The 23,719-nt window shown below is 44.7% G+C and overlaps 1 protein-coding gene across 6 annotated transcripts in view; it reads right to left on the reverse strand.

Moving 5' to 3' along the window:
• Positions 1-23,719, reverse strand: part of TLN2 (talin 2) — a 395,887-nt gene that overhangs the window by 115,031 nt on the left and 257,137 nt on the right. For all 6 annotated transcript variants that reach the window (XM_064485544.1, XM_064485540.1, XM_064485542.1 and 3 more), the window contains 11 exons: positions 21,722-21,877; positions 17,242-17,343; positions 16,220-16,296; positions 13,280-13,460; positions 12,258-12,371; positions 9,980-10,088; positions 9,027-9,235; positions 8,370-8,468; positions 4,335-4,502; positions 2,825-3,119; positions 282-448 (listed from right to left, as the gene is read on the reverse strand). In XM_064485544.1, coding sequence (XP_064341614.1) covers positions 282-448; positions 2,825-3,119; positions 4,335-4,502; positions 8,370-8,468; positions 9,027-9,235; positions 9,980-10,088; positions 12,258-12,371; positions 13,280-13,460; positions 16,220-16,296; positions 17,242-17,343; positions 21,722-21,877 — 1,677 coding nt within the window. The remainder of the gene's footprint in view (positions 1-281; positions 449-2,824; positions 3,120-4,334; positions 4,503-8,369; positions 8,469-9,026; positions 9,236-9,979; positions 10,089-12,257; positions 12,372-13,279; positions 13,461-16,219; positions 16,297-17,241; positions 17,344-21,721; positions 21,878-23,719) is intronic.

Below are 23,719 nucleotides of genomic sequence, written 5' to 3' on the forward strand. Positions count from 1 at the left end.
ATCATTTTCAATAAAGCCAATGGCGATGACTCAATGGAAAGAGTGCTCGCCAAGCAGGGACTGCTGTCTATGCCTGAGTCAGCACCACTCCCCTAAGGAGCTTCATTTACACGTTCCAGGACCTTCCTCTTTTCCACTTGAAGAAGGTTAAACATTACAAAGTCATATAGAGTTTAAACAAAAACGCACACTTGGCTGACCATCCTCTATCTTGAAGGTACCTTCCAAATCCTCACTTTCAAAAATGTTCACTTTTTAATCAAATACATCCAATGCATTACCTTTGCAGCCTCCACCATGCGAGCAGTGGAGTCAGCCAAGAGTTTTGCTGCTGCCAGAAGCTTCTTTGAGTTCTCCATGTCGATTTCTGCTTCCGCATCTGACCTCATGGCGTTGACAAGGTCCGAGGTGGCCTGAGCCAGGACCCGGGCCTGGCGCACCATCTCACCTAGAGGGTGGGACAGAGGATGCAGTCTGTCTGTCTGCTTTCCTAAAGCGCGGGTGAAATGGCAGCAGCCAGCACGGTCTTGTCTATATTCCTCTGGCAAAAGGGACGAAGAGAAATGAGCCTCCCTGCTCCATTCCTAAGCCATGCAGCCAAATCAGACCGAGAACCAAGAATATTCCCTGTGGCTGCCAGGACCGTCCACCCCGCACACATCCAAGTTCAGTCTTGAACTGTGTGGGATGAAAATGACAAAAGTAACCCAAGAGGAACCTTTTATAAAGAGAAGGCAGGGAACAAGATTATGCGGATTTATTATGTGTATTTTACGTGTAGTAAATACTTATATAGAAAATATTATTTACCTCATGTCAAGAACGGCTTACACAAAAGCCCCTATAATAAGCCCTGTGAGTAACGTGCACAGAAAAACTGTTTTCGTTTTGAGTCAGTCTGCATACGGCCTAACACTCGAGTGGAATCACAGACCCACTCTGCTTGCTCATTTGGCTCTGGCTCCCAGGAAGCACAGACCCCAGTTTCACACTCAAACGCTGAGACTGGCCTGGGCCCAGCTTCCCTATCAATCTTCTCTTTGCTCACCCTTTTCTTCCCAGCACTGGGTTTGATCTTGTTTTAGTAACTGCTACTAGTAACCATGATTTTTATTGAAATCTATTTCAGTTTCCTTTTGTAAGTGGGAGGGGTACCATAATCAACAGTAAAAATAAAACTATTCAAATACAAGGAACTTCCTCTCCCAAACGTCTTTTGCGAAGAATGCCAAAGCACTGTTAACATGAACGGAGGAAAGAACTTTCATAAAAATCCAAATGTGCTCAATTCAAGGCACCCTGGATTGGATCTTGGGACAGTGAAAGGGCATCAATGAAACACTGGTGACATCCGAGTAACGTCTGTGGCTTGGTGACCAGTAAGGTAACTGATGTTCATCTCCCAGTTCTGACCAACGTGCTGCAGGGCCAGGTGAGACGTTAACAGTGGGGCAAACTGGGAATGGTACAGGAGATCTCTTTTTCCCCAGCAACTTTTCTGTAAATTTAAAAACATTCCATGACAAAAAGTTTATGAAAGAAACCAAAAACAAAAGAACACAAAAAAATCCAAATGGGTGGAGTCCTGCCATCTTCTTAAAGCATTTAAGGATAGAGAAAAACACAGGTAATTTTCTTTAAAAAAAAAATACTAGTTATACCTTTAATGAAAAAGAATATGAAGACGAATATATGTATGTATATGCATGACTGGGACATGGTGCTGTACACCAGAAACTGACACATTATAACTGATGGTACTTCAATAAAAAAAAAATGCTGGTTATAAAGTACTGCTCTGTGCCGATAAGGAAGCAGAAAAGCAGACCTCTTACAAATGACTGGTAGGTTGCCAACTGCAGAACCTTTCTGGAGAAAAATTTCAGACATGTTTAAAAGAAAAAAATGTACATAGTTACTGGCCCACAAATCAACTGATGGGAATTTATCCTACACATACGCCCCAAAGTAAATCAAGACACTTTTACAAGAATGGTTACTGTAACAATATTTTTGTAAAACAAATACTTGGAAACCACCTAAATGTCCATTAAAAGACAACTGACTTTGTAGACTATGATGTGTCCTGTGACTAGAATACTATGCTGCCAAGAAAAAGATTAGTGCATAAGTCAACAGAAAAAACTTTCTAATGTATTCAGTGAAAAAGGTTGCAAAAGAGTATGTGGAACAAAATTCCACTTATATGAAATGAAAGAAGGTGTTGTACACACATATTATCAGTAGGAAGATTAAACATTTCTGGACACATGAAGCAGAAATTGGCAAGCAGTCAATTCTAGAGATTAAGATGGGATAGTGATATACTGGGTCTGGAGAGACTTAATTTTTAACTAATAGAAAAGGTGCATTATATATATTATATTATATACATAATAACTATATATAATAGCTATATATTTATTATGTACTATTAATTATATACTATGTTATATGTATTATATGTATATTATTATATATTTTATCTCTCTCTCTCTCTCTCTCTCTCTGTCTCTCTCTCTCTCTGTGAGTATAATAAATTTCCTTTCAAGCCTCATTCTTTCCTCCTCCCGTGGCTGCACCAACTTTACACTATATCCAACAAGGACATTCTTGGAACAAAAGGAATTTTCGGTGCACTCAAATTATTGAAAGAAAAAGCCCTTGTTAACATTAAGTCTTCCAGCGTTGCTGGGATGGGCACATGAGGACACTTGCATCTTTTTCCCGGCCTCAGGGAGGAGGTCTCTGACCTTTACTCACTCACAGTCCCACCATTGGGAAACCCCAAACCCACCGGCCCACCCACAGCCCAGCCCCTCACCAGCATCGCCCATGGAGCTGAAGATGCTCTCGGTGACACACATGATGGTGTCAGTGGCCTGGTCGTAGCGGCCGATGGGCTCGCCTCGGCTGGCGAACTGCCGCACGTGTTGCAGGAGGTCGTGCAGGGCCTGGCTGACCACGCTGGCTGCCGCGCTGACCTGCTTCAGCAGCTCGCTGTCGTCTGTGGCCGCCTGGCAGGCGCGGACACAGTTCTCCACTGAGCGGTCCACGAGCTTCCCTGCTTCAATCAGCTGCTCCTGGCACACAGGGGAGCTGATGGTGGGGCTCACGACCTGAAGCGAGACAGGGGCGGGTCTTGGGTGCTGCGGGATGACTCTGGGCTAGCACTTCCACCACCTCCTTTCATGCTCTTACTTATAGGACCAGGAATTAAACTAAACCAGTGTGGAGGTTTCTCATACTTCACCATTTCACTGTTTTGGTGATTTTCCCACTAACTTTCATCTTCATTAGTGCTCCATGACCATCGATACTGCTGACTACTTCTACAGAGACGAACCTCTGATATTTACCATTTATACCTCCTCCTCTTAGGACACTCCGAATTGAGTCTTTGGAGCTAAGGTAAAAAGACTATGTAAAAGAATTACATATTTTTATATATCTAGGAATGTACTGTATTTCCTACAACTCTGCCCGATGGTACTTGAAAGAACAGGGCGGTGTTGTCAGCAATCTGTGCTACTTGGACAGTGAACAAGGAAAGCAGGAGGGAGACCATCAATGACCCCTTTGATTGATGTTGCAAATGCTCCCAGAGGACTGGAAATGCCAGGCTGAACCAGATCATGGATCGGTTCAATGTTACGTTATCAGGTTGAGCAAGAGTTGCCTCCATCCCGCAATGCATCATCTCAACACAGACACATGTGGTGGAGAGGAAAGGGCATCTCGAGTCAGAGTGGCCTGAGTTGCAACCGCACTTCTGCTGCTTAGGATCTGGTGGCTGCAATCTACTCACTAACATCTAAGGGCCTCAGTTTCCTCTTCAGGAAAATGGGGATGGCAGTGCTGAACGAGGTGACGTACTATGCGGAGTGTGCACATCCTAACGGGCAACCATGAACTTCTTCCTCGTTATCCTCATTCTGATACTGTGCAGTGTAGAAAGGGCTCCTGTGATCTCTGCAGGTTGTTATGACCCCATTTGCAATGCTGTACTGCACAGTCCAAGGGCTCTTTGTGCACAGGTGTGAAAAAGACACAGTGAGAAGCCCAAAGGGGAGGCACGGCGATTTGCACATAGAAATGGCAATGAGATGTAGGAATGTACCACTGCCTGAGGACTTGAGCAAAGAACAAAGGATGAAAGCAGAACTGGACAGCTTGTGCTAAAATCCTATCATGTCACCTAAAGATATCGAAGCAAACAAGCTCTAAGTCTTAGGCAATTTTTAACACGTTCTCCCCTGGGTTCCTCCCAATGACTGGAGGCAGATAAGAGCATGTGACACCTTGTGAAAGGGCAGGGGTGCCAGCTGGCTTACCTTGGCACAGGCCACAAGCTGGGAGGTGGAGAGGGCGCACTGAGTGGCAGCGGCAATCACCCTGTTCTGCAGGACCGTGTCTTCAGCCACTTGGGCAACATTCTTTGCCTTTAGTACCAACATGGCGGCTGCATTGGCAACGGCTTTGGCCAAACTCATTAAAACATCCTAAGAAAAAGGAAACAAAAAATAGTCATTTTTATTTTCCTAATCACCCTTCACAGCCTGAAAATAAAGTGTGGTGTCCACTGAAACATTTTATTAAAGTTTCATTTGAACTTTTTTCTTCAGTACTTAATTTTTTCCACTTATTTTTCTGAAATGCCAGGTTATCCTGAGAGCTCATTAAGGAAGGAGATTCACATCCTAACAACACAACCTTCTATACATTTAGTAGCACAGGCTTCATCTACAATGTGAGGGGAGCTCAGGGGTACAGTGTGTGCTTAGCATGTACGAGGTCTTGAGTTCAATCCCCAGTACCTCCATTAAAATAAACAAACAAACAAATAAAACCCAATTACCTTCCCCTCCAATTTTTTTAAAAAGTAAAAACTTTAAAAAATATATGTTAACTTGAGGGAAGGGCTTTTACTTTAACCACTGATTCATATTTGTACACTTATCCAACATTGAGGGTCTTGACCACATCTCCTGAATAAGTGGTGGGTCAGCAGAAGCTGAAAATATACATCCTGAGCTGTAGGAAGGATATCATTCATGGCCTGCATGTTGTCATGCCCCTACTTTAACTTAGAAATCTGACTTTCGAGTTTCTCCTTTGCACAGGGATCCAAGTTGTCATCAGAAACTCAGCCACATCTCGGCCTCCAGAGGGCAACGTTGAACATGCACAGACAACACCTCCCGCTCAAGAGTCCAGGAATGCTCTGAACATAAGTCATTCTCAGTGCTTTGCAGCCTTCTGGTTGGAGATTCATTATTATGAAGATGGGAAAGGGAGCCTACATAAATAAACCAGCTACAAGAAGACCTCACTGAAGATGCGAGGAGCTCCGAGCCTTTAAAGATCAGTTTATGCTTCAACTCAACAAAAAAGGCTTTCCGCCTGCAGGATGGAGAATCCTATGACTTAGCTCATCTGATTGTCACCCGTCTGTGTGACCTGAAAAATCACCATTGCTACATTTAATTCAATCCTTGGCTTTTAATACTGAAGGTAATTTATTTGGTTTGGAAATGCCTTCTGAAACATATGAGCCATTTTTATTTTGAACCAGCATGTCATGGCTTTCTCCCAGAGGAAATGCGGTCAGAAGTCTTTATTAATTCATCAGATAATGAAAAGCACTTTTGATTCCGAATGCAAAGGGCACCCACAGAGTCTTTACAACATGATATTTTATGAGAAGATATACTGGAAAGATTGTACAGTTCTACACAGAGCAAAGACTATATGTTATCCAGGCAAGTGAGAAACCACGAATCTACCAAGCAAGCAGATTTTAAAACGGACAACAATGAAGCAGCCTGAAAGAACAGGTCAGTCCAGTCTTTTTCAGGTCTCTGATACTTACTGGCTGTTCAAGGAAAAAAGCACATCCTATGTACCAAGAGTGGCAGGTGCCTTTGGGATCTGCCTGGCGCTCGTCTGTCACACAACTGTTAGAAACTGTTCCCAGCATGGCCTGCAAAGTTAGTTTCTGGACACCTATCTCAGTGCTCGGTGAAAATAAAACTTGAATATCACAAATGATGAAAAAGATTTTAAAAACAAGTCTTCAAAAGTGGGTCACAGTATTCCTTCACTTGACGGGAATCATAATTTGGTCATGTGGACTCCTGACTGTTCTAAGGGGCTTTGTTAGCCTTATTTAAAGAAATCCAGCTTCTCCTATTAATTTTGTCCGAGAAGAAAAAGAAATACACTTAGAAAAAGGACGTGATGCTATGGCTATAGTGGCTGACAAGGCCTTTGTCAAACTTTTCAACAAGACCACCATTATGCAGCTCAAGTAAAATCAATCTTTGTTAACTCTGGGAACATGCAGTACATTGAGGCCTAGAGAAAAGGCTCTGAGATAGGATCTCAAACATCAGAAAAACAGAGAGTAAGAAATTCAATGTCAGTAAGTCAGGGGCTCCGCATAGTTGGAGGGGGTTGTAGGATCGCCTTACTGCACTGGTGTTTACCTACAGACCTTACGGAAAGGGGAAACACTCAGGTCAGGCCTTTCCCTGTTCCAAAAGCCGCTGTGGACCCTACCCTGAACTTGAACCTGCTTCCCTAGGCCTGAGTAGAAGCAGACAGTAGGAGGCACCGTTTGCATTTATATGCTATGAAAACAGTCTGTCAAGGAAAAAAAAAAAAGGGAATTCTTTAAACACACACACACACACACACAAAGATATATGATGTCTTAAGGAAGAGCTGTGACTTCCCTTTCTTTCCAGACACTTTGGAAAATAAGTTGACTGCTTCAAGATAATTAAACCTAGTAAACCAACAGATGAACCTCATATTAACCCAATTCCTAAGTGGGTACCAAGAATTACTACAAAGAATTACCTGTTCTAATACAAAATGCAAAGGGCCACGCAAGGGGAGTCTGGGGATCCGGCTAGGGGGAAGTCAGGTTGGGGACACAACTAGCTTGAATTTAGTGGGATATATTTATGTGGTCTGCAGTTAATTCTGCTCAGAGTTAAGTTATTACTAACCATGCTGGCTTCCAGGAATGGCTTCCAGAATACTCCTACCACCCACCATGGGTCTCAGCCTCCATCATCACGCCACACTGCACTGAAGGTCTCACTGCACTGCAGGATATGAATGAGCCCTAGGGCTCTGGCACCCCAGGAATGTGGAGAGTGGAGGAGAAAGTGCACGATTCATGCATCACAACATATATCATCATGTCTTAGTGCAACTGACATGCCTCGTGGTGGGGAAGGCTGGGAGTTCTAGACAAAACAGTATGCAGAACGGCCACCCAGGAAGCAACTTGCATGTGCATGGAAAGCTGAATGACCTTTTTATTCTGAATTCCGCAGAATTTTCAGTCAGCTTGACAAAGGATTTGGGAAAAGGCCTCTGGCAGAGAACCTGGGCTCGAACTGTAACAGTTTAATTAGAATGTATTTATATATTACTGGTGAGATTAAGACTTAGGAGGAGGAGGAAGAGGAGTGAAAGGCATCTGCCCGCAAGAATGTGAGAAGGGGAGCTCCCCTCAGCCTGAAGGTCCCCGACAGGAGGCCTCTGCCCCCATCTGCGGGGCCTGGGAATGGAGGTAGGAAGTTGAGATCTTGTCTGAGCCAGAAATGCATCAACCCAGGCTGCAAACAGTGGCTACAGCTGTTCTCCAGAGGACATGTCCTTGGTATTGAAAAAGAAGGGAGACAGAAAAGACTTCTCCACCACACTTGTGGTTTCGGATATGACACAGACAAGAGGCCCAGCTCCAAACACAAAGGAAAGCTGACACCATATGTGAGCAGAGTGTATAGGAGTGCACGTGTTTTCACTCTTCTATGGGGACTCAGGAAAGGGGGAGAGTATATAGCTCAGTGGTAGAGTGTGTGCTTAGCATGCATGAGGTCCTAGGTTCAATCCCCAGTACCTCCATTAAAATCAACAAACCTAATTACACCCACCCAACAAAAGTAAACAAACAAATAAAATATTTTTTAAAAAAAGAATGATGCAGTTAAAAACTGCTCCAAATAAATAAAACAAGACTGGCTACAAGTTGCTAACTGTAGAGGTTGGGTGGTTGATATAAAGATGGTCATGACATTATTCCATCGTGTTTGTGTTTGAAGAAAGTGCAGCACACTGACCACTATTAACAGCTAAGTGCTTTTCGTTGGAGACACATGAAGGAAGTGAAATGAGGTTTTCAATTCAGTTTTTTTAACACATAAAGACCACACTCTAAGATAATCCACCTCAACCTTTTTCAAGGAAAAAAAAGGAAGACTCAAGGAAGACTCGGGTTTTCATTAGATTCTCCCAGCTCAGGTCTAAGACCACCACTTAGACTCCAAGGCTGTGGACTGCAAGGGTCTTACTTGGAAGCGCTCATCCGTCTCATTCTCTCCTATCTGCCGCAGAAGGTCCCCACTGGCTTGTCCGATGCTCCCAGCAGCGGTCAGCACGGTCTGTCGAGGCTACGAACACAGAGCACACCTTAGTGGGAAAGAGGATGCGTTTCCTCCAGACGCGGCAATGCGGGAAGAGGAGCCCTGCGGGACAGCCCCCTCCTGCACCTCAGTGAGACTCTCCAAGTATCCGTAGACAAGAGGCACACCTGTTCCAGGGGAGTGTGTGCAAGGGAATGCCCAATGGCTCACACACCAGCCATGGCTGGATGATGTGAAATGTTCAATGAATGAGCTCATTCAGCTGGTAGGAAGGTGATACGTGCTTCGTGGAAATTAGGGGACAGACTTGTATCCCCTCGAAGTGTGTTTCTGTCATGTGTTAGTTTCTGAGGTTACATTTAATCAACTACCCTCAGTGGGGGAAGGGAGGCTTCCTACTAAGAGCTCAACTGGTCTCAAAGGTTGAACCATCGCTCCTGCACCCGGTTCGCCAACTCCAAACCCCACAGCGTGGCAGCACGCCCCATCAGGATGGAAGGGACAGCTCAGGAAGCAGCGCCCCATGGGACTCAAAGGCTGCATGGTCTCATCAGAGCCCGAGTGACTGCTCGCCCGCAAGCTCACCTCTCCGGAAGTAGGCTGCACAGCTTTCAGCAAGTCCGACACTGCCCCGGCCAGGGTCCTCGCAGCCCTGAGCAAGTCCTCCCCACTGCCCACCTCGTCGTCCATGAGGGCCGCCAACAGCTTCACGCCCTTGGACATCTCCGTCAGGTTGGAAGAGATGGTGGTGATGGCACAGCCCACAGCTGTGTAGTCGGTGTCCGCAGGGTCACCTGGGACAGAGAAGGACCGTCACCATCAAAGGAGGGCGGTCAAGGCTGGGGAGCGCCCAGGTGGTGACATGGGCAGCAGACTCCCCACCATCCTGCAGGAGGCAGACGTCTCCCCGTCTCCAAGGTGCTGCTCCTCATGGGGCCCTTTCACCCCAAGGCCTCATATACAGAGGTGCTGAGCATGAGCACCTTTAAAAGTCCCAAGGAAATCTCAGCATTTCAGGGCAGTTTTTCAGAAGACCTCTCCAAGGTCAGCAGCTGAGAGAGGTCAGCTCCGCTCCTGAAACCCCCAACACTGCTCAGTGAGGCCAAGACCTTTCTTGGCTCTCAATTGACAGTGCGAGGCCTGGAGTCGTGCTTTGCAGAGGAGACCAGTGCCAGACAAGATAGAAGAAGGCACCTGAGAGCAAGCCATTTTCCGATTATAAGCTCTCAGAGGGGAGAAACTGGCCTCAATATACCTTGAAGTATGTCCAGCAGCTTGATGAACAAGGAGAAGAGCTAAGTGAGTGCTTTTTACTGATGATACATGATATGGATAAAAAGGAATGAGATGTTCCCCCATTTCTCCTGGGTCAGGGGGAGAAAATGCTGAAGCATTCCGAGTGCCTAAAAATAGACTCTCCTCTCAGAATAGGAAAATCTGTTGTTTCAATCAAAGAATAAGAACTGTGTGTTTTTTTTAAAAAAAAAAAAAAAAAAAAACAAAAACCACAATACACCACAAATCCCTCAGGGACTTACCGGCTGTGAGGTTAACAACTGAAGCTGTTCCAGCTGTGATGGCATCGACTTGAGAGTGGATTTCATGTTTGGATTCGTCGACTTTATTCTGAACCCATACCCTAGACGCCTGCAAAACCAGACAACTGCATGACAGGATTACCCAGGAAACCAGAGAAGTCGTGCGGTAAAATGAGACCAGCGTTCTGGCTCCCCTCTTCTTACTGGGCGGGCCCAACAAGGCCCTTAAGTCATCTTGACCCATGTCCCTCACAGGCCTCCTGCTCAGTCATTCAGGCTGCATGGCGTGTGAATTCTCAGTGCTTCTTACACTGGTTATGTTTTAGTTAATTTTTAAGATCTTGGAGAGAAAAATTCTCTGTGGCTTTCTTTAGGTAAGTTCAATTTAAATAAATGAGAATAATTAGTATCTCCAACAACTGTTGCTAATTTCCACCTTGTTTTTTAAGAGAATGGGGTTAGAGTTAGGGTGTTTCAGCTCATGAGGGTTCTCTGTCAGTGGAGGAACCGTCTTTGTTTACAGTATGTGTGTCAGGTTGCCATGTTATGTTTCCTGGTAGGATCTGTTGGGTGGGTGGGGGCATCGTCAAGACCCCTGCCCTGGATCCAGTTCTACCACTAAGAAGTGATGTGGCCTCGGGCAAATTTCATCCAGGTCCTGTGCCTTCCATTTCTTCTACTTTAGAAACTCAGTGGTCTTTTAAAACCTTTCCAGTTCTTATGTTTTATGTTCATTTGATCTATAAACAGCAAAATTTCTAGCATTTCTGATCTTAGCCAATAAAACGATCATTTACACTGAGAATGATAACCCTATGGTAAATTAAGGTGCTTATCTGCTTCCCAAAACATCCTCCAAAAGTTAATCTTGGTTCAGGGTATCTCTAGCACTAATTACCTCTTGTAAATTAATTCTTTGGAAATTGGTGAAGCAAGAATATTAAATCCAGATATTTTAAAATTCTATCTCAAGGAGCGAGGAGCACAGCTCACTGGTAGAACACATGCTTAGCACACAGGAGAGTCCTGGGTTCAATCCCCAGTACCTCCATTAAAAAAAAAAAAAATTCAGTCTCATCACTGTGCTGGATATGGGAGTCTGCCGTATGTGTTTTTGCTCTGAAGTTCCCCAAAGCAAAATGTTTAATGACTTCAGATACTCGGGAAAAGTAGCCCTGAGGCTGCTGCACCCTGCAGGTGTACAGGTACACAAATGAAAACCACACCATGCAGGGAGAACCTGGAGGCTGGACAAGGTGAGGCTACAAATTAAGTCCTGGTTCTGGTCCGTTTGATGGCCCAGCAGTCTGACGGCAATGGTTTTTTCCACCTCGGCCCCCATCAAAATCACATTGAGAGATGAAAAACCACTGACACTCAGGCCCCACCCCAGCGACACTGATTTGTTTGGTCAGACCTGGACCCTGGGCTTTGTCCTTAAAGCTCCTCCAGTAATTCTAATGTGCAAAAGCAGGGCAGAGGATGACGTGGGAGCCAGTGCTTTGCAGACTTCAGTATGTACACAGAACCGCTGGGAACTTCACTAAAATGCAGATTCTGATTCAGGAGGTTCTGAAGATTCCGTACCTCCCGTCAGATCCTAGGAGTTGCCAATGCTGCCGACCTGTGGCTCACAATTTAGGCAGCAAGGGGCTACAATTTCACACCGCAGCAGCTATAGGAAGGCAGCTAATTACCCTGCCCCACTGAAAAGCTCAACAGTAGTAGCCCAGCAGTTCACAAAGCGTGGTCCTCAGACCAGCAGCCGTACCTGAGAACTTGTTGGAAATACACATTCTCAGGCCCCACCCCAGACCCACTGAGTCAGAAAAAATGGGAGAGGAACCCAGCAACCTGTTTTAGCAAGCTCTCCGAGGCCTGGTACAGTTTGAGAACCATTGGTATTAACAACAAAACCAGCTAATACTCACTGGGCTCGTACGATGTGTTAGGTACTTGGCTAAGAAGCCTTGAACATGATTGGATTATTGAGTCTTCACAACAACCCGACTCACGAATGACAAAGTGGAGGCCTACAGAGAGGAAGCTGCCCAGATTCACACAGCCATTGAGTGGGGCACCAACAACAGCCTGCAGCACCTTATGATCCTCTCCCCCTGCAGGTGCACCTACAGAGACTCAATCTCATGAAAAAAATACAGATTTCCACTTCACTGAGCTGGAGACAGAGACTCCCCTAGCTGAGTCCTCCCAGAGCGCATCACCCTGCTATCTGCCAGGGCAGAGACATCGAATGAGAACGACGCACAGTGCTCACCATATCCTGGCCGAGGGGCGGCAGGGAGTCAAGCTCGCTGAGGTCGTCCTGGGCCTGCTGGACGGCGTGCATGCTTGTGTTGATGGTCCCCATGAGGGCCTGCTGGGCCGAGGTCTGCAAGGGCAGGTAACACAGAGGGTCATCACACACTCCTGGACTGACACAGCCCTCGATGAGTGCAAGGAAACTGAACCTGGCATCAGGATAAAGCAGCCCCAGGGGACATCTCAACAACGGCCCGAACCACCTCCTATTTCAACTGTGGGCCACAAAGAGTTATTGCACTACATTAAAAGAAGATTAAAAGTGGCTGTTTGCAATAGAGAGATTATCATCAGCAGAGTGTGGAGAGCTTAATTAGCTGACAAGGAGGCTCAGAAAGAGTCCCTGCAGGGGAGCTAAGGGGCTCCAGTCCTTGAGGACTGATGACAGAGGTCTCGTGCACAGGATCACGAGGGTGTCACACCAGAACTCTTCTCGGTAAGTAAGTTAAGGATTCCATCCAAACCCACAGTCGACAACACGTCTCCAGAGTCAGATCAATGTCGACCTTTCAGGCTCTTCAGCTTGCAAAAAGTTCTTGCCCTGAAGCATGGGGTTCCGGAGCAGACTGAGACAGGCCCTGAGTCGGGCAGACCAGCACAGTGGAGGGAACCAGCGATCTGCTCAGGGGAAACGTGTGGATGGGAAGCGACCTGTCTACTTCTAAGGTTCTCTGAGGGGTACCTGGGCCAATGAGCAGGCAGGGGAGCAGATCACAAACCACACGGAAAGGGGACTGGCTCTCGTCCAGCCCTAGAGGACACCTAGGACCCCAGACAGGGCACTGCCAGACCCACCCATTTAAAAGAAAACACACTGGGAATTAGGCATGGGGACCACACAGATGAAGAGCCGGGGTCCAGACAGGAGCTAGAGAGAGTGTGGATGACACACACAACCTGTCACCATGGCTGATGTCCCCCGCCCCGGAACCAGAGGCAGCGTACTGAAGGGCAGGGCAAGTCCCCGGGAAGCCTCACCAGCGGGGGCATGTGGCCCCGGTGCATCTGCCCCACCGTGACCTGCTGCTGCGGGGAGGGCATGCTGCCCACGTTGAAGGTCTCGGGCCCGCTGGAGCCTGAGCGCATCACGGCCGGCAGCGCCACCGAGCCGTGCTCCACCTTTCCGGTCCGATTGAACTGCTGCTGCAGGATGGTGGACCTGCGGGGGACAGACGCTTTGGTCACTGTGAGGTGGCCTCTCACATGCAGAGTACTAAGAATCTACCGGGGCCATCAGCGTTCGCTGCCTCATGCTCCGGCAACCAATTTAAAAGAGGCAAATACAGACAGAATCATGAATGAAGTAGCAGCACTAAAATGCTCAGGAGAACCCTGAGATGAATGAATCCTTTTATAATCGGTAACATAAATAACTGCTCCCAGTTTATCTATTTAACAGGCTCATGGTATTACGCTATTCATCGTCCTTGAAAGACACAGAAAATAATGATGCTCCAGGCACAAGTGAATGCTTTGGACACAGTCATCTATTATTTGGTAAATTCTACCTGAAATAGTACTCATTCAACACGGATCTACTGCATGCCTGGTTCTATTCGAAGCACTGGGGACAGAGATCATTCATCTTCAGCTTGAAGGAAGAAGAATGGGAATGAACTTAAAATCTCCCACAGCTGAGCTCTGCTTCCCTAGGTCGAAAGTCATTGACCACAGAGGATGTGTAAAGACCTTCGGAGCCTTGACGACTGGCAGTCTTCGGCACCTCTTCCAGATGATCTCAACGTAAGTCTGGGAAGACTAGGGCATCTAGCAAAACTACTTTCAGTGTTTTACTCCTTGCTAGTTTCTTGAAATGATCGGTGAGTGCAAAGGACTCTATGAGCGCAGGAAGGTAAGAACCTGAGGGCAGCCCAGATAAGTCAGCAGCCCGGTGGGCAGACGCACAGGGGAGAGTCTGGGGGAGTCTGTGTGCATGTGTGGGAGGTGGGCAGGGTCGGTGAGCAGCTGCATTAAGGCACCTGTGTCCCAGGGTTCTGGAATCATCACAGGTCACTCCTTGTTGCCCAGGGCAAAGGTTGTGAGCCATGCTAGGACACCAAGCAACAGGCATCCATGGAGAAACATGAATGTCTGCAGAGGGGTTGGCACTAGGGAGGATGGATCTACGGCTCCACTAGACCAGCCTCATTCCGAGATCTCCACCAACGCCCAGTACAGGGAGAAGCGGACGGTCTAGTGATCAGGACCTACCTGGACCATGCTACCTGCTTGCCTTGACCAGACCCCACCATGATGCCCTCTGCAGTGCATACGGGCTATAGTGGCCCCAGGAAGGGGAGGGTCCCAGCACTCCGGGCTCAGACACTTAGCTGCTCCGAGGAGAAGTTCAAGTGCATCAGAGCCCTGAGAAGTGAACAGCTCACTCTATTAGGAAGCACTAGCTTCCTCGTGTCCATCTAATGGTCATTAACAATTCCAAACACTTAAGGTCTTTTTGCCACAGGGTAGCAAACAGTACTTGAAATGCATCGTATCAAATCTGGTTCCAACTTGAGTACTAATAGGGGACAAATGGAAGAGCACCTTCAAGGTGATGATAAAGCAAATTGTGAGAACGTGGCACAGAGTGGCCACGTTAGAGAAACAGTTATTATGACTAAGCAAGCTCGGTATGCTGGAACATGTAGAGCTTCCGGGCAGTGTACTGTAGGAGACAGCACAAGATCGAAATCTGAGTCCTGGCTCTGGACATGGGTGCATCTCAACTAACCTCTACTGAGTTCCAGATTCCTCATGTGCAAACTGGAGATGTTAAGATCTAGCCTACCTCTTCCACAGGGATCAATTGAGCCAGCAAATTGTGTAGTGTAGATAAGAAAAGTTATCATTCCAGTGCTCTATTTAACATCACAAGGGCAGCTGAACAGTTTCCCCAGGAGTCTTACTTATCCAACGTTACTTACTTTTAATCTCAGTTTCTTCGTTTATAAAATGGGGCTAAACTGAGATTATTCTGAATTTAAAATGATGCAACAGCAAACATTTATTTTGTACCAGGTATTGTTTTATGTGCTTTATTAATTTTATGTGCTTTATTAGTAACTCAGTCATCAAAATAAAGCTTATGAGGTACTACTGTCAATCACTATTCTCATTTTATAGATGAAATGAAGGGGGCAGAGAAGATTCATCATGTACCCATGGCCACACATTAAAAAACAGACCCCATAAAGGGGGTGGGAAGGGATAAATCGGGAGGTTGAAATTTGCACCTCTTGGGGAGTGATGGAAGTGTGAGGTATCTTGGCTGTGGTGGTGGTTTCATAGGTGTAGACATCTATCAAAACTCATCAGAGTGTACACCTGAAATATGTGTAATTTACTGTACAGAAATTAAACCACAATAAAGTTGTTTTTAAAAAGTTTTTTTTAAAGTTAAAAAAAAAAAAAAACAGACCCCAGATTTGAACCAAGAAACTCTGGCTCCAGGGTCCACGTTCTCACCACGTCCCTCTGCTGCCTCGTGACATGGGTATCAAGTGTGGCAGGTGACAAGCATTCCATAAACAGTAACTCCTCCACTGGCTAGGCCCCCACCCCAAAAGGCACAGAACTAAACTTGGACTCGAGGCTTTGAGGAAAATGATGTAGTTTATGAGATTTAAACCAGAAATTCAGAAGAGGACTCATGAAGGCTCACTGTGTCTAAAGATGGAATTAAACCCATTTTGTTCAGCGTTGCCCTGAAATCCCCAGGCTACCCCCACCCCAAAAAGACACCCTCAACACTGGTGATGAGGATCTGAGCCCCGCACTTCGAGAAGCAAGACTCATCTCTCTCACCCACCGCCACCTCCTCCGCACGAGGGACTTTCGGGCAGCAGCCCCAGAGCTGGCCCGAGGAAACCTGCCAGGCCGGGGAGAAGGCGCTTCTCCAGTTCTCCCAACAATACGTACTTTTTGGGGGAAACGGATTCTTCTAACATAGTTGACTCCTCGTCGCCCTCTAGTCCAAATCTGTCTTTACTTTGTTTCTGAGGTAAAACAGACAAAAATGAAAGTCAGCTGGTCCAGACACAAGACCCTTTTAAGAGACCTTTTAAAAGGAGCCACACAAGCAGAAATGTTGAGGTTTACCCAGGTTCTTTGTATTCGATATTTAATAAGTGATGGGTGAACAAAAGCAATAGTAACCGTGAAAGAGAAATACATAATTAACTAATGTCTTCTGTATTCATTATTGCACAGACTTAATTTTATACAGTTAAAATCAAGACATAGATATTAATATTTCTAGTAGAACCTGGCGATCTCAGTGGTCTATATCTAGAAGCCTTAGGAGAGGTTTGTGTATATACCACTATGGTATGTAAGCCCCTATTAAATTTGATTTTAAAAAAAGAGAGAGAGAAAGAGAAAGACAGAAAAAAAAAAGGAGAAACACAAAGAACATTTTCAGGTCCTCAACCCCATTTCTATAGATGCTGGAAAGCAAACATAATTATCTGGAGAGGAAGATGCTAAGGGGGTAAGCTAGGCTCACCCACTAGCTAAGTGATGCACTATTGCTCATTACCTGGCAGTTAGTGACACAGATCAGAAATTCTCTAGGATATGAGGTCACAGACTGCACACTCAAACAATCTTAATGTTAAAGATTAAAGTAGTAAAAAAAAAAATTAGAAGTAAATTAAAGTTACATGGTTTTTTCTTTCTTTTTTTTCAGGTAGCTATATTATCTAAACTGAGTCTTTTAATAAAGAAGCTCTATTTTTGGTACAGCACAGGGAACCATGTTCAATATCTCATAATAACATCTAATGAAAAAAATATGAAGACGAATATGTGTATGTATGTATAAATATGACTGGGACATTGTGCTATACACCCGAGATGGACACATTGTAACTGACTGTACTTCAATCTAAAAAAAAATTTAAAAAAAATAAAGAAGTTCTATTTGCATCAGCATGAAATACCTTTTTGAGGATGATGTCAATGTAGCCGGCAATCAGCTGGGATATCTGCTCCCCCTCAGTGGTCTGTACCGAATAGTAGCTTTCCTGATACTCCCCAAAATCCTGGGTGGGGTAGAAATCCCACATTAGAAGAAATACCGCACCATCAGCAGTTTCAAAGGTGAGAGGGTCCGGTTCTGGACCAAGTTCTGGCATACACTCACTTTTTCTTGCTCATCCCCTCTAAACACAATGGAACACCCTAAAATTTTTTTTAACAAACAGCGGTCAAAGAGTTCTGTATGCTCTGAAGGTGGACTGGCAGGAGATCTCAGGACCTGAGGGGCCAGTCTGGTGAATTCTTGGGTTTTATTCTCTATCCCATCTCCCCAAGGCTGGGAGCTGGAGAGGTCTGAAACTTGGAAGTTCCTGAGAAGCCTGTTCTCTCCGGCCAAGGGACCAGGAGAGGGGAAGCCCAGCAGAGACCTCGTTGGGAGTCTCAAGCAGCTCTACAACCCAGGTTGCTGCTCAGCAGCAGCTGCAAAGCATTGAAACCCGGCCATCCCAGGCACTGCTCCACAACCCAGGCAGGCAGTGGTCTGATTCCTTTTGCAGCAGTGGCCAGAGCAAGGCCTTGTGCCTCCCTGCCCACCACGCAGCAGCATAAAGAGACATGGACCCAGTGGCTTCTCCCTCCCCTAACAAAGGTCACCCAGCAATAGCAGGTAGCCCAAGCAAGTCCCTTCTTCCCTCACAGACAGCACCAAAAGGCTTTGAGCAGGAACGCCAGCAGCGTCAGAAGAACAAAGCAGTCCAGAATAGCACTGCAAGGGCTCAGAAAATTAATTGCCATTGCAACTCATGTCCATAGAAGTAACCCAGCACACGACACACTAAACCTAAACAAGATGACTGTCTGCTAAAATAGAACATACAAGACCAAGAGTCTCCTAATAACCAAAATGTCTAGGATGAAATTGAAAATCTCTATTCAAGTCAAGAACCAGGATAACCACAGTGCAGAAAAGGCTAATCAAATGATGCCAATACTGAGATAAGTCAGATGATGGAATTATCTGATGAGAACTTTAAAGCAGCTGTCATAAAAAAAAAAAATGTTTCAACAACCAATTACAAAGTCTCCTGAAACAAATGAAAAAAAAAAATGCAACAAAGAAACATAAGGCATAAAAAAGGACCAAATTGAAATTATAGAACTAAAACATGCAATAACCCAAGTAAAACAATTCACAAGAAAGATTAAACAGAAGTGCAGAGATGACAAAGGACAGAATCAGTAAACTCGGAAACAGATCAGTAGAATTTATCAATTGAAACAATAGAAAACAGGCAAAACAAGATAAAAAAGAGCGTCAGGGATCTGTGGGACAATTAAAAAAGACCTAACATCCATATCCTCAGAAACACAGGATTGCAGTCCCCCCCCAAAAAAATTGTTAAAAGAAATAATGGCTGGAAATTTCCCCAAATTAGTGAAAGACATAAACCTACAAATTTAAGAAGCTAAGCAAACCCCAAAATAGAATACAAGTCAACCTACAGACCAAGAACTTTTGAAAACTAGAGAAAAGAAAATCTTACAAACATTCATAGAAAAGCAACATGTTACCCCAAAATGAACACCAACATGAATGATAGAACATTTCTAGTCTTGAAACTGCAGAGGCCAGATAGGGGTGGGACGACATTCCTCAAGTGTCACAAGAAGGGAAGCGTGGATCTCGAATCCTCTGTCTGGCAAAATGATCCCTCATGAATGCAGGGGGAATAAGAACTTTCTTAGGAAAAAACCAAGAGAACTTGTTGCCGGCAGACCTACCTTCAAAGAACGACTAAATGAAGCTCTCCAGACACGCAGAAAATGGAAACAAAAGAAAGCAGGGAACTTGAAGAAGAGAAAGAACAATGAGATGGATAAAAAGAGAAGTAAATATAATTGACTATCCTTTACTTCATGGATTTTCTTCAGTCACATTTTATGGTTGAAGCAAAAGATATAAGACCATCTTATGCAGTAGTTAATGTATCTAGAAAAAATATGTAATTATACTCAAAAAAGTATGGAGTGTAAACAGGCTTAAACAGAAGGAAGGTTTCTATATTTTACTTGAAGTGGTGAAACACTGATACCGGTAGGCGGTAATTAATTTCATATGTATAAGGTAATATCTAGAATAATCACTTAGAGCACTATACAAAGAAATATGCTCAAAAATATTACAAATAAATGAAAATGGAACTCTAAAAAAATGTTCAAGTAACCCACAAGAAGGTAAGAAAAACAGAGGAAAAAATAAACAAAAAATTATATAACAGTAGATTAAGCCCTAACATACCAATAATTAGCTGAAAATATTAATAGCATAAATATCATAGTTAAAAGAGAATAGATTTTAATAAAGAGTACAACCCAACTCCAAGCTCTCTACAAGGAACTCATTTAAAATATAATAGTATAGCCACATTTAAAGTGAAAGGATAGAAAAAGATATAACATGCAAACATTAATTTTAAAAGTGGCTATGTTAATACAAGATAAAACAAACTTCAGAGTGCAAACTTTCCTAGGAACAAAAGAACATAAGGATAACACAATTTCTCCGTTAAGAATATAGAGGAATCTTAAATGTGTCAGTACCAAACAATTGACCATCAACATAGATCAAATAAAAACTGACATATAGGAAAGGAGACCCAGAAAAATCCCCATTTGCCGCTGGGAATTTCACGATCAGGAATTGTTAGAATTACTAGACAGAAGATTAACGAGGATCTGGAAGCCTCGAACACCACCACCAGCTAACAGGATCTAAAGGGCATTTATGCAACACTTCACCCAAGAGCAGAATATACATTTTTTCCAAGCACTCAAGGAACATTCTCCAAGAATGATCATATCCTGTGACAGAAAACAAATCTTAAAATTCTAAAAATTGAAACCATACACGGTATGCTCCATGAACATAACAGAATCAGAGTATATTCCATTGACCATAAGAGAATCAAACTAAAAATCAATAATAGAAAGACAACAGGAAAATCCCTCAACACTTGGAAATCACATTAAATTCAAGCTAAAGTGGGAAGTAAAGAAAGTTTACACGTGAAAAGCTGTAATCCAACATTGGTATTTGTCCTCTCTTCTGCTGGAGGTAGTTACTGCAATTCATAACCATTTTAAAAGTTTTTTGTTTTTAACAAAGCAGTGCTTGGACCTAAGTTAGAGACCAACAGCATTAAAAGGGATATAACCAAACACAGCTGTCTCCTGCCCCACCCATTCCCACCTTCACTTTCCAGCCTCCACCCAGAGGTAATTACTTTCAACTCAGCAGTTACTCTTTCAGTATTTCTAAATAACATGTTTCTATTGACTTTTTGATTTTTCTATTTTAGACGTTATCCACAACTACCTACAATGGAAGATGCGAACATAGCTCTCTAAGTCTGAACACCTACTTTTTAAGGCCCTGAAGGTACAGGTGTTACTGACTACGGGAGGAAAGAAGGTCTGTTTTCTGAAGACTCCTCCCACCTGGCATGAGTCTGCCAATCAGTGATGAAATCAGATAACTGACACTCCCACCAAGGCCCCTTCCCTGTACCTTTTTTCCTGATGCCTTATTACGAGATCTTGCCTAGATGCAGATAATTCAAGTGCTCACTAGAGCTGGAGAGGAGTACACTCCTGGGGTTCTGAAGAAACACACAAATTTTAACACTCCTAGATTTGTCTTATCACTCAACATGTCCTACAAAGCAACTGTCTTAATTCTCACATGTCGATGTGGCTGGCTATAGTTAAGGCCACATAGTATCTTCTGCTAAGAGCAGATACTGAGGTTGGGAGGAGGCACTCAGAGGTCCGAAGGCCTGGAAGAAACCCACATTCTCCCTACTTTCCATGTATTTCGCACTAGCATTAAGACTCAGGGAGGAGAAGTAACTTGAGCAAGGGCATGGAGCTGGGAAATGACCAGCTGGTTTCAAACACTACACCACAGTCTATGATATTTCCACCATACGGCATGCTCTCTTTGTAGGCAGGCTGGGAAAACACATCTCGGAGAGATACCACAATTCTTAGGAACTTCTAAAATAACGAGAGATGAGGAGGGAGCCTTTGCATGGGCCTCAGAGCGTGAGGAAGCTGCTTAAATTTTAGGGTATACTATGGATGGCCTTAGGACCACAGAAGACTGGGGATTATCCTGTGATTGGCTCTTTCTAGTCAAGGAACTGAGACACACTCAGAGCACCAGAGAGAAAGAGGTGGCCAAGGAGATCCAGCTCTCCGGCATCTCTCTCACTTCTGGACCAGTGCCCACTCCCAGCCCTGCCCCACAAACTCCCACCACCTGTCCCTCTCTACGCTACTCCCCAAGGCCAGGGAAACCCAATGGACTTGTATTGTTTCTCCTGCCCCCTGATACCACCCAAGGCCATGTCGACCCACTCCTTGCCTTCTGCCAGTCCCTACCAGTGTGAAGCTCTTGGGCGAGGCTGCCCAGCGCTTGACCGTGGTGAGGGGCCACTCCTGCAGCACTTCCTTGGTCTTCTCATCCACGCGCATCACCGAGTCCTTGGTGATCCCCAGCAGGCGAGGCACCAGCTTGTTCTTGCCTTTCATCTTTTCCTGAAACAAGAGATACCAAGACTCAGTGCTCTTCCTCTGAACACATCTGATACTGCCAAGTAATCAGTGATGCTGTGATGTGTTTAAAATAATAATTAGATAATAAGCAATAAGAAGCAGCAAGTAGATAAGTTTTCATGTATATATAATACTTTAAAAAAATTAATACTCAGAATTAAAGAAAGTACGAAGGGGGTCCACGCTTGATGGGAATTTAAAATGGCAAAGCCTTCATGGAAGAGAATTTGTTAGTAACCATTCAAAGCTTTAAAAATGCACCTATTTTCAATCCAGCTTGCTTTTAGAAACTTATTCAAAAAGAAGTTATAAGTGTGCATAAAGATTATGCTGCAAGAAAGCAGCTTGACTATAGTTTATCACAGTGAAAAACTAGAAATAACCAAAAATTTCAACAAGAGTACAGCCAAATAACAGACTACTCTACAACTGTTAAAAATCATATTGTATGAAAACAACTGGATTCATGATAATTAGTCACAAAAAAAGTCTGCAAAGCATGATCCTCTGTGAAATGAGATTTTAAATAAAATTTTTAGAAAATTCATTACATGAGAAAATGGTGGCAACGATCACCTCATACGATTTGTGTTTTTTTTTGTGCTTTGCCTTATTCCAAAATTTAACTTAATACACACTTCTATTGTTGTTAGGAAAAAAACCCCAAACTTTTCAAAGATTATACGCTGAAACCTAGCAATGCCCATAACCACTATTACCAGAGGAATACGTGTATGAATTAGCACAAAGTACCCAAGTATATGTGGGTGTGTGTACAAGGAGACAGGCACTTAAAACAAGCCAGGAGTGGGACAGACACTTCACAAATATTATCCATTCGTTTTCAGAGCATCCCCCAAATGTTGGCATCATCATCACCCCCCCTTCTTGAAATGAAGGGACCAGCAACTTGCCCGAGGCAAACAGTGGTAGGTGGTACAGCCAGGATTAGAACACAGATTTGAGCAGCTCAAAAGCATCTCTGACTTCAAAGAAACTGTCTTCCACAGTGTAGTGCTTCTGATGGAAGCAATCAGAGCAAAGGAAAAATACCCATCCCAGCCCCCGTGGGCAGTGCCTAATCCCTCAGATGGGGAAAGTCACGGCACACCTCCAGCCTTCCCTCAAGAGGAGGAGATAAGCCATCAGGAATCTGTGTGGGTGTCTGATGAGGGAAATACAGCACTGTAAGAACCTTAAAAAAAAAAAACAAAGCCACCATGCAGAGAAGAGTCAGATCCCTTCCAGAGAGGCCCGTTCCACAAGGAGTGAAATCAGTGCAGGGTGGGCCATGCCAGTTAGTCTCACGTGGCTTCCAGAGCCGCACGGATTTAGGTGGAGAGGTTCCAGGCAGCTCGTTTAGTCACAAAGCGTTGGCACCAGCCCAGCGGCTGGGACCAGGAAGGAGATCAGAAATAAAATATGGTTTGCAGCTGTTGCCTTCCCCCTTTCCCATCTGCATGTCCCCACTGAGGGGCTCCGGGGTGAGGGAACGTGGGCTCGTGATGGATTGCCCTGACCCCTGTGGAGATCACGCTGGCCTGGGAGAGGAAGCCACAGCGAACAAGCAAACAGCTTACAGCGGGCATTCCATTAGAAGGTCACGACTGGGAGGAGGGTGCATAAGGAACTGAGAAAATACTATCACTCAGCAGCAGAGACCACCATCAGGGGACAAAATTATTTCAGCGCCTACCCACAGAGTGGAGAGCAGCTGGAAAAAGCTACAATAGCAAGGGGCTCCACTCCATGCTAATGATGTAGGGTCCCCCCTGACAGAGGACCTGCCTGAGACCCTCAGTGGCAGACCTGCACGTTAGGAGA

This window comes from Camelus dromedarius, chromosome 5 (genome assembly GCF_036321535.1).
Source record: "Camelus dromedarius isolate mCamDro1 chromosome 5, mCamDro1.pat, whole genome shotgun sequence".
Taxonomy (NCBI): Eukaryota; Metazoa; Chordata; class Mammalia; order Artiodactyla; family Camelidae; genus Camelus; species Camelus dromedarius.